At 45.1% G+C, this 16014-nt stretch overlaps 2 protein-coding genes across 4 annotated transcripts; one reads left to right on the top strand and one right to left on the bottom strand.

Annotated features, from left to right (window-relative positions):
• Window positions 1–905: 905 nt before the first annotated feature.
• Window positions 906–8669, bottom strand: LOC120662073 (rho GTPase-activating protein 7-like). 3 transcript variants are annotated; one of them, XM_039941158.1, is made up of 22 exons: window positions 8210–8666; window positions 7199–7235; window positions 7048–7124; window positions 6842–6912; window positions 6624–6702; window positions 6347–6491; window positions 6130–6249; window positions 5957–6034; window positions 5800–5855; window positions 5619–5688; window positions 5160–5247; window positions 4623–4866; window positions 4109–4324; window positions 3456–3779; window positions 3133–3182; window positions 2933–2993; window positions 2774–2857; window positions 2482–2595; window positions 2222–2388; window positions 1973–2042; window positions 1413–1595; window positions 906–1328 (listed from the first exon to the last, which is right to left on the bottom strand). In XM_039941158.1, the coding sequence occupies exons 1-22, from the start codon at window positions 8285–8287 to the stop codon at window positions 1137–1139; spliced, it is 2604 nt and encodes an 867-aa protein (XP_039797092.1). In that variant the 5' UTR covers window positions 8288–8666; the 3' UTR covers window positions 906–1136. The 3 variants fall into 3 exon arrangements, with proteins under 3 accessions (XP_039797092.1, XP_039797093.1, XP_039797094.1); XM_039941159.1 differs by having other exon boundaries at window positions 912–1325; window positions 8210–8669; XM_039941160.1 differs by lacking the exons at window positions 906–1328; window positions 1413–1595; window positions 2222–2388 and having other exon boundaries at window positions 1994–2042; window positions 8210–8621.
• Window positions 8670–12743: 4074 nt separating this feature from the next.
• On the top strand, window positions 12744–13728 carry LOC120662960 (cation/H(+) antiporter 28-like). The gene is made up of 2 exons (XM_039942003.1): window positions 12744–13316; window positions 13411–13728. The coding sequence occupies exons 1-2, from the start codon at window positions 12744–12746 to the stop codon at window positions 13726–13728; spliced, it is 891 nt and encodes a 296-aa protein (XP_039797937.1).
• Window positions 13729–16014: the final 2286 nt, after the last annotated feature.

Genomic DNA, 16014 nt, shown 5'->3' with positions numbered 1-16014 from the left:
TGGAATCCAATGTTTCTTTTCCGGAGGCTGGAATCCAACGGTTTTTTTTCATAGCAAAAGATGAATTTCACTCCGTATAAGGCTTTGTTCGGTTACACATTGATTCATCTCAGGCCGGAAGTAATAGAAATAATAAGAGACATAGCAAGTGATTAGGATTTATATTGGGTTGAAAACTGATTGTGATAAAATAGGTTCAAGATAGCTACAAGGTCTAATCCATAAGTTCAAAGATGTAGAATTAAGTTTGATCTCTTGTTGTACTTATTATAAGTCTATTTTGTTGCAATTAGTTTGCGTCCTAAAATAAATTCTAATATTTTATCATACCTCTTATTGTTCTATCATTTTCAGTTCGGAATAAATCCATATGTAACTGAACAAGGCCTAAATAGTTGACGAAAATTACGTAATGTGCCGCTGAATAAACGTATACATTCGTTATTTCCCATGCTTTGTACTAGGTGGCTTTTATTTCCCATGCGGATTATCTGCCACTTGGCGTTGAGCTGAAATGTAATGTGCCCAACCGTTTTCGAAGTGGCAACGCGCCAACGCTAGTCCGTTTTCGAAGCAGGGCTGGAATATAAGCCCATGAAAAAACACTTATATTGCCAAAACATATTGTTAGCGCACCCCACCTAGCCAACCCGACCATAAAACACAGATGTTATAATGGGAGGGGTGAGGACTTTTATCCATAGTCCATCATTCCCCCTACGGCGTGCGAGCCCGGCGTAGCCCGCAGCAGGTTTCAGCACACGAGAGGCGCAGGGAAAATCGCGCAGCGGAAATACGTGGCCGGGTGGGTTCGAACCCGGGACCTCGGCTCTGGTACCATGTTAGCGCGCCCCCCTAACCAACCCGACCATAAAACCTAGGTGTTATAGTGGGAGGGGTGGGGGTTTTTATCCATAGTCCATCACATATGAGAAAACGTGTCAAAAACCCCCATTACATACAATAGATTACAAAAGCAAAACAAAATCACGCTCGAAAAAGGCTGCTCCGAACCAAGTGGAGAAGGAAAGGGAGAGATATACATTCTCACTACCAGCTTCTACAAAGATAACGTTAGAGAAAAAAATCTATACTGAGAATATACAGACGTGCGCTTGCAACAACTGAGCAACCACCTACCTTGGACTGTTCCAGGGAGACGAAGGTTTGTATGGGAAACCATGGGATGCGGATCCGTGACCCAAATCGAGGCTGTGGAGTTGTTCCATCAACTGCGACCGCCGTTCTTTGAAGAAATCTAGTCTCGTAGTTAGTTCAACCAGAGTGGACGATGGCACAGCGGGCGATCTCCCATATTCAAGACCCTGCTACAGAAGATCACAACAAGAAAACTGAATACTCGAACCTAAGTATTCTTTGCAGCATTAATCACAACCAGGGGTTTCTCTTACCTCAGTTGTTCTGGGGATGTTCACCAGCATTGACCCACTCTCTGCAGGCACCCTTGTTGATGCCTCCCTTGAATCACTCAAGGAGGCATCCAGGGAATGCTTGCGGGAGAAAGGCCTTGAAGAACCATGCGACATCACATGCTGCTTGATGCTTCTCCAGTGGGATGAACTTGGCAAGCTCTCCTGCCAAAAATATCAGAGTATTTGAGTCATCCTGTTATAATTCTATCAGTATCATTACTTACATCATGCTGACGACATTATTTTATTGCCATTTATGTCTCTTATAACCGGGGACCGAGATTCAAGGAAAATTAACTATCGATGTGCATTATCATTGTTGCCTATCTACTCAAGCGGGTTGCTTTGGTCTTTGGGGTTTAAGTTTAGGCAGGACCTACAGCCGACCGCACTATATATGAGTGCCACTGCCAGCAGTGCCCCTTTAAAAGTAAACTGATTGAACTTGTAATTGCAGAGCTGATGTCAACTAACTTGAGCTTTGGATTTCTAATGTTGCAAGGTTAAGCAAAGACATGAGAGATTTGCAAACAGCTAACCTCATTCCTTTGAGTCTTCTCTTGATTACAGAAAGCAATGCTCCTGTCAAATCCTGGTTGGACAATATTCCTGGTAACAGTAAATATTGCATACACAACGAATTACAACATGTAAAGATAAATAGGAATATGAAAGATCTAACAAGCTGACAAACATTTTGCATTCCTTACTAAAAATATAGCTCCCAAATATTTTGACTTGACAAATGACAACTGAAAGAATGACAATTGTAAGGGGTGTTGTCTTACTGCGAGATATGACTTGGAAGGTGTTGATAATGATCATTAGCATCTACGGAAGAGCCATATTGGTGCTGGCGCTGTTGATTGAGTTGGAGATGAAGCTCTGCAACCTTCTGTTTTAATCTTGCAACATCAGCTTCTGCGAGAGCAATCTCCTCAAGCTCTGCCTTTGTCTTAAGAGAAGCGCATAGAAGATGGAGGACACCACAAAATAAGCCCAGCAGGCATGTAACAGTTGAAGATCAACTTGCTTAAGATTTTAGTACCTTTGAATCCATGGAGCGTGAACTAGACAATTGGGAAGAAGACATGCTTAATCCAACCTCGAGTGCAGCTCTAAGATCCCTTTCAGCCTGTAGCTGCTCTTGCAACCTTGACACCTAGCGAGCAAACAAGTGTGATCAGACTAAAAATCAAACTCTTATAATGAGGTACTTGCAGTTATAAAGCTGCTTGCAACAAAATATAATAAATATGCACACAGAAAATGGCTAAATTTCTGATATATTTTGAAAGAATAAAAGCAATGAAATTATATGGTAAAAGAATATGGCATACATCCTGTTCCAAAGCTACCCGGCGCTCATGTAATGCTTGTTTTCTTCTTTCCAGACTTGCCTGTAGGATTGCATTACCTCTAGCCTGAAACATATTTAGTTAGTTTGCAGTATTTTCCTAAATCAAGAGTAGATATTACAGCACTTTTCCTTTCCTCACCTCCTTTGCAATCCTGATCTGTAGATCATTCTTTGTTACCTCAAGTCTTTGAATAGCAAGCCTGAAAAAAAAAGGTACTTAGCACTTTCATTATAACTCAGATAACTTTAAGAATCAAATTCCTCCACAACTAGGGACTATTTACACGAAGCAATCATGCAAACATGTAACTTTAGTCTGCCATGTGACTAGGAACTTACTCTTCTTCGACAGATGGATCAATTAATTCCGACTGTTGGCCTTTTCTTGCCTGCAAAAGCCATATGTGGAAATCAGTGAAGTCAACATACTACACTTGACAATTATAGAAAAAAAATACTTTCAGAATAATCTGAAGGAAATCTAGTGCACTATACAAGCATATTTCTGTTAATGTTTTCCCTGTGAAAACATAAAATTTTGGTTCGAGATATCATAGAACCATAGTTCAATTATCACAAAAATAAATAGGCCTCGCTAATGTAACTAACAAATATGAACCTATACAGGGAAACAAGAGCGAAAGATCAGACTTATTTCTTACATTATTGCGTCCCCATAAGTTAGAACGCTTCACATGCTGCTGATTTCCATTGGGTTTGTTGGAGAGCCTGTCCTTAGGATATTCAGCTCCAGGACCAGCTAATGGAATTCCAGCATCCAATGACAAAAGAATTTCTCCCATTGACAATGGAGTTTCATGACTGGAAACTGGATTTGATGTATCTTTTCCATTCAATGCTTGTTGGACTCTCATTGAGCTAGTTTCAGTTAAATGGCTTAGCGGAGCATCATTTGGACCTATATTTGATTCCAAAGTGTTGTCCTCAACAGAGGGTTCAGCGTCTGAATCATTGCCATTAACCTCCTGTTGTCGTCCACACATTACAATGAGTAAGAAAGCAAACCACGTGATGACATCAACAAACGATCATGCTACTCAAAAGAGAAAAAAGTGAAAGAACAATCCGGTTAGGACACTATAGCTAGGGTAATTTTACAAAGAAACAGTATGGGGAGAATCTAGATAAGATACGGTCAAAACATGAGCTACAATATGTTAAATATATTCACTGAAAATAGACTTTTGTTTATATTTTTCTCTCTATTGTCTTAAAAACATAGAAGGCAAATGTATGATTAGTATGGCACAATTACTCACTACAGATAAAAACAGAATTGCAAAGCATATCAAACCTTGTAGTCATTGAGGTCGGCACGGGTGCACGCACTGGTTTCACTCAATTTTCCACTCAATATTCGCTCGGCATCATCTAAGTCCTGATCAACATCATTTTCTGCATCATGAAATCCATTATCCTTGATATCCACAGTTTCATCATCTGTTGATTCTTCACTTCCACTATCTCCGGTTTGAGAATCTGGTGACAAGGAGCACCTGAGGTGCTCATCCTGTAAAAACAATGAACATGAGTGGACATATAGTGAGGTGTTTGCTCCTTAAGTTTATCACACACAAATATATGGTTAGACAGCAGAGATATAAAGAAGGTCAAAACACAATGCAGCTGCAAAAGTGAGATTCTTTATTGGCTGCCTTATTACATTATCGTTACTTCATCTACCTAAACAAAAAATCAACTCCATGTAATCGGAGAATTAAGAACTTTCGTGTCTTACTCGTAATTGTATATAAGAAATGTATGATCTGGCTTACATTAAAGATGCTGAGGTAGAAGCAGAAACTCACGTTGAATATGTTATTGTATTCCTCTAATAGAGTAGTGACAATGCCTTGAGCACTATTAGCAGCATTAGCTGCCGCAATAAGCTGAGCAGCACTGTCACCATTCATGTCAAAGTCATCTTCCATCTCGCATTCACCGGCCAGAAGGGGACGTAACAAGAGCGGGGCCATACAAGCAGCAACTGCTGATGGAGTCATTCGATTCTCAGCAGTATGAGAAGCAATGGTATGCATCATTCTTAAAATTCTGCAAACAGGGTTTGTGATTTAGTTAAACAATTAGCTTGATAAAGGATATGAGAAGTGCAGTTTCTAGCAAGTTTGATGACTGTGTGAAACTAAATTAATTTTGGAAATATGTACATGTTCTGCTGTCTTAATTGCATACATCCAAAAGAGAGAGAAAAATGTTGGTCATACACTTGAGCAGACAAGGGAATGTAATCTAGAATGTATTGTTCAGGATCATATACCATCAGGTAAAAACTAAAAAGGAATTCAAACACAATATATATCCCTGTGAAAAAGAAATACACTAACCTCTGTAGCAGCCTCCTATTAGGCTCAGGAAATGTTTCAGATACTGCTGCACGCATCGAATTGATCCGAGCTTCCTTGATCTCCAGACCTAGACAAGTACAAAGAAAATGAAAATGGAAACAATAAAGCTGAAAATTCCACAAGAATATCAGCTAGGAAACTAGATTGTCTTAACTACCTGGTAAAGTGCTTGAAATAGAAGCATCTGGAAACCTTATCAACTATCCATTAAACTATAGGAAGCCATTACACTAGGCAGTGGCCATAACAAGAGCATACTACAAACCAGATAGGAAGATGTGCATAGATACAGAACTCAAGCAATTTATTTTCTATCTAATACAAAGATATGCAGCCCTCCTGCGTATTCTCAACAATATATTTTCAGCATTCATGTAAAGCAACTGTGCCTCCATAACCAAGGAAGGATATTCAGAATAACATGAATACAGCACTTACGGAAAGCTTCCAATAATGCTGTACAGCAGGAAGCAGGAACTGGAGATGATGGAAGCTCACGAAGAACATGCTGCAAATACATGTATACATTCAGATAGTGGGCAAGCAGGAAAGAAAAAAACTATTGGAACTCTGTGACATCAATCTTTCTAACAACATGATAGCAATTACAGAAATGTACCTTTACGCAGTCACCAATAACATGAGCATCCTCTTCTGGTGCAAACTCGGTCCTTCCTGGAATAGAAAGAAACAAGCACATATTGAATTATATGCGCAATTAAACCAAAAATAAAAAAACACAACATTGCAAATATGAACTAAGTAACCACAATAACCTTGCTCATATTCTTGCAATCTCCTGTCAACCTCCTCCACATCTGCAGCTTGACGCAAAATTCCTTCCACTTTTATTCCTGCAATAAATTATTCACATTTCGATTAAATATTTACATTGGTAAAGCGCAGCATATCCAAAACTTCGGTGATAGCTAACACTGTTTGGCCCTACCATGTTTCTCAAGGAAACGCAAAGCTTTTTCTAGAAAAGAAGGACTGCCATCTATATCTTCCAGTGCAAGCAGTATTGGCCTGCCAACAACTAGTGATTTGATAGGTCTCTTCTCTCTCCCTGCAGTCAATAGAGGAAATGTAAGAAAAAGATGGATACTAAGTTCACCATGAATAGGAGCCAGCCACATGATAGTATAAACTGTAAGGGAACCAACAATTTGGAATAGCCCCTTCGTATACATCGGTTGTGTCATTACGAAATATTCCATTATGTCCCATCACAAGAGCTGCATTTGGAGCCTGTGCAAGAGCTTCTTCCAGTGCTGCTTTCCACTCGAATAAGTCTTCAGAAGTTTCTGCCTGTATAAGGATAGGACAAGGATATTTTTTATGTAAAAGTAGAAGAAGCCCAACAATTCATGAAGCAGATCATAAGGCTTATAATTTAACTTTTGTGTTTGCTCGAGTAGGTCAAAAGGCAGACATGTATACCTTCAAGGTGAAGGCACGGCCATCACGGCCATCTGGAAAAAGGACAGTCAGCAACTTTTTGTCTTCCCTGACTACCACACTGCAAATGAGTGCCAGATACAGCAAAAGATGCAGTAAGTTATTTGTCTAGAGAGGCAAGAATACACAAATGACAAACATCTTAAGTACATTCACACGATCAAACAAGATATGAACAGATGTGTGAAATAGATACATACCTTCCAGAATTATTCAGGTCAATTCCCCCCAATGTAAGATTCACTTCACCACTTCGCTGAGGCAATGTACTCTATAAATGCCACAGATAGTCACACGTCAAAAAAAAAGAACTGAGTGCTACTAACGTAACTAGTAACCATAATTAAATGATAAATATGGCATAATTATGCCATAGTTTACATGTAAGCAGAACAGATATACTAACAGGATCACTCTTGAAGAAAACCAGCGATGTTCTTGTGAGGATGAACCAACGTTTTTTCCATGATTTCCATCCAATTCCTAAAATATTGTAATGGCAGCATTGTTACAGTCTGGAACCAAAGAAACATAACATGTGACTCAAATAGTTTTACCTTTGGATGATATGAAGAGAGGGCCACTCTTAAATACCTGCCAAGAAGGTCATGGGATTGTCAGAAATTTTGTCATGGCAACAATAAATACAAAATATAGATTTAAGACAAAGCAAAATGTCAAATGTTTTCTTGTCCATAAGCTCTGTTTCAAACAGAAAATTCGTTAAGTCTGTTCCAAACGAGATGTAAACAAAACACCGTTAAAGAAATGGTTTGATGAAGACATTCATAATGAATAGGTTGAACCATCAAGATAAGTTGTCTATTTTTGGATGTGAGGGGGCTCTCCGACCAACAAATTTACTTTCAGAGTCCTAGAGTCCTACACCCACATATGCACAGTCAGACGTTAAACAAAACTAATTCAACAAATTCGTCACGTTACCCTCAATATTCAACCCTCTACCACTTCTCAACATTTTTACAACACCACGCCATTACTCAAACCCAAGAGGGGGAAAAAAAATGGGTGCCCCCCGCACCTCTGATAGAGGTTCAAAAGCCGTTATCCAGATTCAATATCGCAAGTTCGCTTCAAATATCGGAACGCCTCGATCAGTCTATCATCGTGCCATTTCCAAGGGAACTACCCCCAAAACACTTGACTCCACATATCTACAGCGAAAAACGTCAATTCCTGCACGAATTTGAGCTTCCATCCAACCTGACGGAAACCGCCCCCAGGTCCTCCAATTTCCAACCCAATCCAACTCCAGTAGCAGCTGCAGCGGCCCCCTGCAAGCTCAGCTCAGCTCACGTCGTCCCCGCGCATTCCGCCGCAGAGGCAGCAGTCACCACCCATCCCACGAAACATTCACAGCATCCCCGACCACCCAAGCCGCAGTGGCTGTTCATCCTTGCCGTCTCGCCCCGGGAGCTCGAACCCAAAATTCCCACCAGCAGAAAAACGGCAAAAACACCCACCATAGCGAGGCACAGGATACCAAACGCCCACCGAATTCGAACAGCCCGGCCGGCGACACGCGCGCGAGGGAATCGGGCACTCACCGCGTTGCCGCTCGCCAACGCCGCGCCGCCGCGAGCCTGCCGCTCCGCCGACCCCGGCGCCGATGCCGACGCCGCCATCCCCTCCTCCTCAGATCGTCCGCCGCATCAACTAGGAACCAGCGCCGCAGCCGCCTCCCGCAGCTACCGCAGCAGCAGCAGCCGCATTGGATCCGCGCGCCGGCGCCGCCGCAGCGATCCGGCGGCCGGACGGGTGGTGGGAGCGGGAGGATGAGGCCGCCCCGCGGTGGTTAGGATTTGGAGCCTCTCGGGTTCTCGCCCGCGGAGGTGGAGGTGGTGGGCGTGGGCGTGGGTGCGTGGTGCCGCGCCTCTCTTCTGCTCCGAGGGCGGGCGGGGGCGACAGCGACAGGGATTACGCGCACACACGCGCTGCCGCTGGCCGCCGCTGCGGCAATCCTCTCTCTTCTTACGGACGGGCAGGCCCGCAACACCACAGGGCACAGCACAGGCGGATGGCTCGTTGGACTTTTGGAGTCATGCGGAGTCCACATGGCAGCTTGCGCCGGAAGCGTCCCTCCCGCCGTGCCCCGTGCCCGTGCGTGCTTCTGGTCCGGCGTGGTTGGGGTGTGGTCGAAATGTTTTGTTAACCAAACCACCTCTGGATCTGCCTTAATCTCGTCCCGTTGTTCAATCGGGAGGCTCCTGTGCTACGTGACGCCGTGCCGCACCCTCTCCGAGATGCGCCACCATCTTCTGAGATCGATGTGCGGCACGACGCGATCGCGCTCGGTTTTTGAAACACCAACGGCTCAGAAATCTGCCGCCCGTTTTATATATGAGCACCGTCATTTCTAGTTTATTTATTTATTACGAAATATTTGTCATTAGCATGCAGTGGTACTATGTTCAAAAAAAAACATGCAGTGGTTACCTTTAGGTAATTAGTATAGTGGTACGAGATTTGTGTTATGCCAAGCGTTTGGTTGGAAGCAGGAAAATCATGACCTAGCTCCTGTACCATGTGTCCCAACATTGATCTCGTTGATAGCGACGACGACCTATGAAGTAGAAGCGTAAATGGTACTTGAATTCCACCTAAACATTATAATAAACAAATTGAATTACATTTGGCATATTTGATACCCTACTAATTAAAAGAAATGTGCTGTTGCGTAGACGAGTTAATTCCATTCCTAACGAATTAGCTAGAGGTCTAGATTTGCTAATATCAAGAGTATCTCCAACAATTTCTCTTTCCTCGATAAACTAATAATATTAGAAAGAATATATACTCGTGCAGTTCCCCAAAACCTCTTATTTTCCCTATTAGTTAGTATTGGATTGTCCCAATATTTCATCCCACTCTTCTCAAATAAACGGAGAATTTTGTCTCTCCAAATATGTTGTATTGGGAGAAGACTATTTGAAAACTGTAAAGGCGTCTCTTCCGATAATCTATGAATATGGTATTGCAACATCCAATACTATTTTATTGGGAATGTTTATTAAGGAATTGTATTAGATGCTCTAACACTAAACGAGCGTGTTAGCCAAACATTGGTTTCCTCGCAAGGGTGATACAATTCACCCCGTTCGGCAGGCTGGAGCTGGAGGCTAGAGCTGGAGTTGTGTGAGAGAAAAACACTGTTGCCTGGCTGGTGGCTGGTGGCTGGAGGCTGGAGCTGGAGTTATGTGAGAGGAAAATACTGTAGGGCTGGAGCAGCCTCCACCAGCCGAACACGATGAAATGTGGTTGGGCAGACCCATTCCGTTCCTACAGACTAAGCCAAATGTGGCTAGGTTAGGTGATTAGGTCAATGGCACTTCAAGTGGCATGTAACATAAGCTTAAGTTTGGCACCAAACTGTTACCAACAGCACGTCAACACGTAGACATGTACTAGTATTCTAGCATAAAGTGGTGTAAGCGCGTATACGTTTCCCAAGGCTTGCTCCTTGGCATTGCGTGCGCCGGGGAGGATTAGGCACGGAGTAGGTGTGACTCCTCACTCAAAAGATATGCCAAACTTGATACTTGTTAGGAGATTAGGTATGAGGCTAGTAGTAAAAAGGCCCTTGGATTAGCAGGATGAAACGGATGGTTACCATTTTGTTAGTGTAGTGGTGGCCCTTGGCCGGGCCTCGGTTTGGTACCCCTTTTTGCCTCCCGAGTATTTGTACCTGCTACAGTGCCGGAGGGGATTGGAGGCGAGGGTCCTTTCAAGCTGGGCCATTTGTGTCACAGGACCACTGTTCGGAGCCGGCCGGAGGAGAGGAGAGAGGACTAGCTTGTGTTGGCTGGTGCCGCAGCGGTTTGGAGTAATTTGCTTGCTTTGGAGCTTCTGTCTGGCTGCTTGTTGTAGACCTGCAGCGAATCTCCATCTCTTTTGGTCCTGAAGAATAAGTGAAGAGTGCTAATGTTTGAAGTTTGAACCAAATATAGTTTCTGGATTTTTAGCGGCACTCAGAACTTCAGATCAGGAGCATCAACAAGGCACTGCTCATTGCTGTTTTGCAAAGCATACTTGATGCCTAGGACAAGTAGAGTTTTCTTCAGTCATAAGTACATGAGTGCAAACTGGCTCGGTTTTCTTTCGGAGATGCTACGATTCATAATTGCTAATGAGTGGCGGTACCGTGGCCAAACATGTTGAACCATACCGTGTAATCATTCTCCACATCATCGTATTACAGACTGTAAAATGTTCTGTCAGGCTACTCACATCACACCATCAATCAGTCCCTAACCACACAGACTGAAAAAAACAACTGCCCATGTACTTCCAGTAAAAAGATTGTGCTCTGAACGTGAGCAGAAAGATCTCAGCTTTGCAGTAGCCTTTTAGCCCCTTTTTTTTTACAACACATGTTTGCAGGTACTACAATCACATGCTGAGACGGGTGTGCCCCAATCTTGTCACTTTCGACCTTATTCAGGAAGCAGCCGTATGAACCTTTGCAAAGAAATCTGTGAAGACAAAAGCTTTCAAGGGTGTGTTTAGTTCCGTAAAAAGAGTGTAAAAAGTGGATGCGAAAAGTCACATCAGTCATTGTAGCGCACTGTAGTACGTTTCGTTTGTTTGTGGCAAATATTGTCCTAACATGACCTAACTAGGCTCAAAAGATTCGTCTCGCAACGTACATCAAAACTATGTAATTAGTTTTTTTATTTAACTACATTTAGTACTCCATGCATGAGTCATTTGCTATATTTAATGTTTTGATGTGATGGAGATGTGATGGAAAATTTGGAGTTTGGGGGGAAGTTTTTGGGAACTAAACACAGCCCAAGCATTCATCCGAAGAATGGGCGCCTGAGCTGAGACTGCGGTGCCCGTCCGGCCGGCCGTACGGCTAAGATATTGCAGCAGGTCAAGCCATTGCAGCTCTTGGTGAAAATCTCTACAATTACTTTCACATGCGAGCAAGCTCATCTGTGCTGCTCTTGCAGTACCATCCTCTGCATTGCGCCACTTGTTTTTTGAAAACTGAAAAGGAATAAAGCATATTCCTGGATAAATCAGCATACGAAAACAAATAAAAATGCTGCAATAATGCTAGGGTGTATGCTCAGCATCTTTATTGGGAGCGCAGTACGTTCGAATAAAATTCAAAAGAACTTAATGGTAAAAAAACTAGTAATTAAAATTTGTATAAAATCCTAGTACTAAATTAAAGACCCTTTTTTCTCTCTTCGGAAGTTTTTGTTCACTGCACCTGGTTCGTTTGCTCTAACGCTACGGCACTTCGGATCCAGATTCGTGTACTTCAGTTAGTACGGCTGCCAGATTTAGTGATGGTGAAACAGTGAATGTGGCTTCAATTCACTTTAATCGTGTAGGAAAGGACAATGGACCATACGCCTCATTTTAATGGTTGTTTTGGCCATGCTGCGGCTACGTGATTTCTGTCTTGTCGGACTGACAGAGTCTCAAGTAGGAATTTTTTTTATTTTAATCCTTTTTAATTTAATATTTTAATAATACCCGTCCAGATCTAAATTTTCAAGAACTAGCTCTTTTGGTCGCGCCAAGACTCATGGCACGACTCCCTGAAAGGTCACGCCATATGCTTCGGCGCGACCGAGCTGCCATGCTGGCAGCGCGTGTGCCAGCGGGCCTGACGTGGCAAGATTGAGTCGCACCACATGCTTTGGCGCGACTGAGTCGCGCCAGACTGAGTCGCGCCATGTGCCGTGGTGCGACTCAGCCTAATACAGGCCCACCCGGCCAGCCTCATCTTCCTCCTCCTCCCATTCTTTTTTCCTCCACTCCCCACTCGACCCAACCTCCATGGCGTGCCCCTCCCTCTCCCCCTCTAGATCCACTCTATCATCCACCCGATTCGAAGGGGAAACAAAGAAAAACTGATCCTTGAAGGTAACTCCTCCATTCTAACCGATTGGTTTTCCTCCATTTCGCGGATTTTTAGGGTTTGAGTTGGTTAGGGTTTTTGTAGGGTTTGAGTTGAAATGGGCCCAACAAGAAACCCTAGCCCGTGTCGTATTCTCCCTGTTTCCCTCATTCGCTAGGCTCCTTGGCGCCGCCGGGTCCCGCCGCAGCGTGCAGTGGCGGCTGATGGGGCTGCAGCACCACGACCCGTCGGGGGAGCTCCGCCTCGTGGTGGGGCTGCACGGCCCGCAGGACGTGTCGACGCTGGTCTGCCTGATGGAGGCGCTGCGGTGCGGCGGCGAGCTGGCCGCCTACACCGTGGACATGGTGCAGCTGACGGACCAGACGGCGGTGGCCATCGTCAAGGGAAGGGGCTTCGACGGCATGACGGTGGTGGACGAGGAGGTGTTGGAGATGCGCAAGCTCATCGGCGAGGCGCTGGACGCGTACCAGGCGGAGTGCGGCGGGCCCGGGGGCATGAGGGTGCGGCGGCTGCTGGCGCTGTCGTCATTCCCGGACATGCACAGCGGCATCTGCATGTGCGCCGAGGACGCCATGGCGGCACTGGTGTTGCTGCCCTTCCACAAGGCGCAGCGGGTGGACGGGAGCATGGACGCGGGCCACTTCGGCTTCCGGCTGGTGAACCAGAAGGTGCTCCAGCTGGCGCCGTGCTCGGTGGGTGTGGTCGTGGACCGGGGCCTCGGGAAGCAGGAGCAGGCGGTGATGGTGTTCATCGGCGGCGCGGACGACCGCGAGCCGGCGCGGTGGCGTGGCGGCGGCGGCATCGGCGCTGGGGCAGGAGGAGGCACAGATGCAGGTGGACGACAAGTTCTTCACGGAGTTCTACCGGAAGCACGTGGCGGGCGGCGGCAGGGGCATGGGGTACCTGGAGAAGCATGTGGCGGGCGGCGCGGAGCTGGTGGCGGTGCTGCGCGGCCTACAGTCGGAGTACCGACTCTTCATGGTGGGGCGCGGCCGCGATTGGAGCTCGGTGCTGATGGAAGGGCTGGACGAGTGGGCCGAGTGCCTGGAGCTGGGCCCCGTCGGCGACATCCTGGCATCCTCCGACTTCTCGCCCACCGCCTCCGTGCTCATCGTACAGCAGTACGACGCCAAGAAGCACTACAAGGTCATCGACGACGAGTTCTTGCCCTTGTATCTAGCTAACTAGGTAGCTAGACCACTGTATGTAATGTTATGTAGATGGTGTGTAATTTGTTAGGACATGCTACTTCTACTATATACTATATGTATGTATCTAGTTTTCTTTCTTTTAATCTGGAATACAAATACACAACTGCGAACCTGCCTTTTTTTTTCTTTTGGTGGAACTGTGAATCTGGTCTTGTACTCTTTTTTTTTAATAAAATAAAACAACAACAACAACAACAATAGCAATGAATCTGGTACTAGAATGCTTTATTACTATGAGGAGAATTTAGTGACTTACCTTCAGTGAATAACTGGCATTAAAAGGTAAGAAAAGATAAGAAAAGATGTTTAGGGTATGATTTCAGTCGTCCAGATGGGATTTAGCATGTTTTTATGGCCCTCATTGTGGCCATACTCAGGTACCATAGTAGATATATAATATACCTCAAGACATCGTTAGCGAGGAGTCCGAGGAGTCATCAAGCTCAGAGGATGCATATCCTAACTATCTAGCTCCCTTTGTGGCACTACTGACGATGCATCCTCTGCATGGGAGGTTATTATCAGGACCTGTCCACAAATGGCTAATTGTTTTACTCTATCTACATTTAAATTGTAAGATTATGTAACTCAGTGCCCATGTTCACTTGTTGTATGCCTGGGTGTATCTATTCAAGATTATCAGTGTGGTGTTATTTCAGGTCTTTAATATTGTGGAGAGCAATTTTTTTAAATGATAGATGTTTTGGCCTTGATTTCCTTATGAGAAGCTAAATTTGGCTTAGCACTTCCTTTACTATGTTTGCTTTCCAAGTTGTTGTTTTATACTTTATTTTCATACTCTTTTTAGTTAACAGGAGTCGTGCCATTTATCTTGGCGTAACTAGTTAGCAAAAATTTGGCCTGGGCCAAATCTAGTCGGGGTCAAAGGTTGGCGCGACTCCTCACTGAGCTGCGTCGCTGGAAATGGCGTGACTCTTCAAAGAGTTGCGCCAAGCCACTCGGCGCGACTCATAAAGGAGTCACGCCACACGATAGCACCGACTAGATCTAGACTAGGGTAGTTACGCGCCAATTAGTCGCGTCAATTAGTCACGCCAAGAGAAATGGCACGACTCCCTCGCATTGGTGCCGACCAGATTTGGCTCAAGATACTTTGGCGCCAAGGGAAATGGCCCGACTCCTTGCAAGACAAGATACTTGATTGCCAATCACACGATTATAGATATCACATTACCAATTTGATAGGACATTATAATATACTCGATTGCACAAAGTGTCGTCCATTACACGTCTAATAATAGTAGTACCAATATATGACCACAAAGTGTACATTACAAGTCCACTACAAGAATAATTCAAATTACAGTAGTGCTTGATAGATAAACAAGATCCATGTGCAACAAAAGACGCTCTCTTCCACCGCTTCCTGATGCCATTGGGGGCCTGGAGCTGCTCTGTCCACTGCTTGTGTTGTCCGAGGATGTGTTCATCGCAGGAGGGCTATGTGACGGACCTCCACCAGCTGCGTCAAGAATAGATCGAGGCACAAGCTTTCAGATTCAATTCAACTGAGAGAGATGAGGAGTGGAAGGGCTAGGAACATTCAAAGGCAGAGCAGAGCAGATCACAGCACAGCACACAGAGGTAACAGCATGTGAAAGAGATCACCTCTGCAGCAGCAGCAGCAGCCGGGTATCGACAGGAATAGAGAGAAGGCATCGCAAGCAAGGTATATATACATGATCCATCCATGTATCCATCGGGAACAACGAATCAGGACATCGCGGCCGGCCAAACCCGACTCGGAAGCCACGTCAGATACCACCGCACAGTTCCCAGCCCCTGCCACCACCGATGCCACGGTAATGCAACAGGAGAGCAATTGCGAGGCGGCACCGTATAGATGGGGACCTTAATCGACATCCGCTCAAGAGAATGGCCCGCGCACAGCCTCGATTCGGACCCACCGTCTCAAACCCTAACCAACTCAAACCCTAAAAATCCGCGGAATGGAGGAAAATCAATCGGTTAGAATGGAGGAGTTACCTTCAAAGATCAGTTTCCCTTTATTTCGCCTTCGAATCGGGTGGAGGATGGAGTGGATCTAGAGGGGGATTGGGAGAGACGGCGCCATGGAGGTCAGGTCGAGTGGGGAGTGGAGGAAAAAAGAATGGGAGGAGGAGGAAGAGGAGGCTGGCCGGGTGGGCCTGTATTAGGCTGAGTCGCGCCACGGCGCATGGCGCGACTCAATCGCGCCAAAGCATGTGGCGTGACTCAGCCTTGCCACGTCAGGCCCGCTGGC

The sequence above is a fragment of the Panicum virgatum genome, chromosome 2N, assembly GCF_016808335.1.
Source record: "Panicum virgatum strain AP13 chromosome 2N, P.virgatum_v5, whole genome shotgun sequence".
In the NCBI taxonomy this organism is placed as follows: domain Eukaryota; kingdom Viridiplantae; phylum Streptophyta; class Magnoliopsida; order Poales; family Poaceae; genus Panicum; species Panicum virgatum.
The sequence above is the reverse complement of the archived record's forward strand: the minus strand, read 5'-3'. Positions and strand labels throughout refer to the sequence as shown.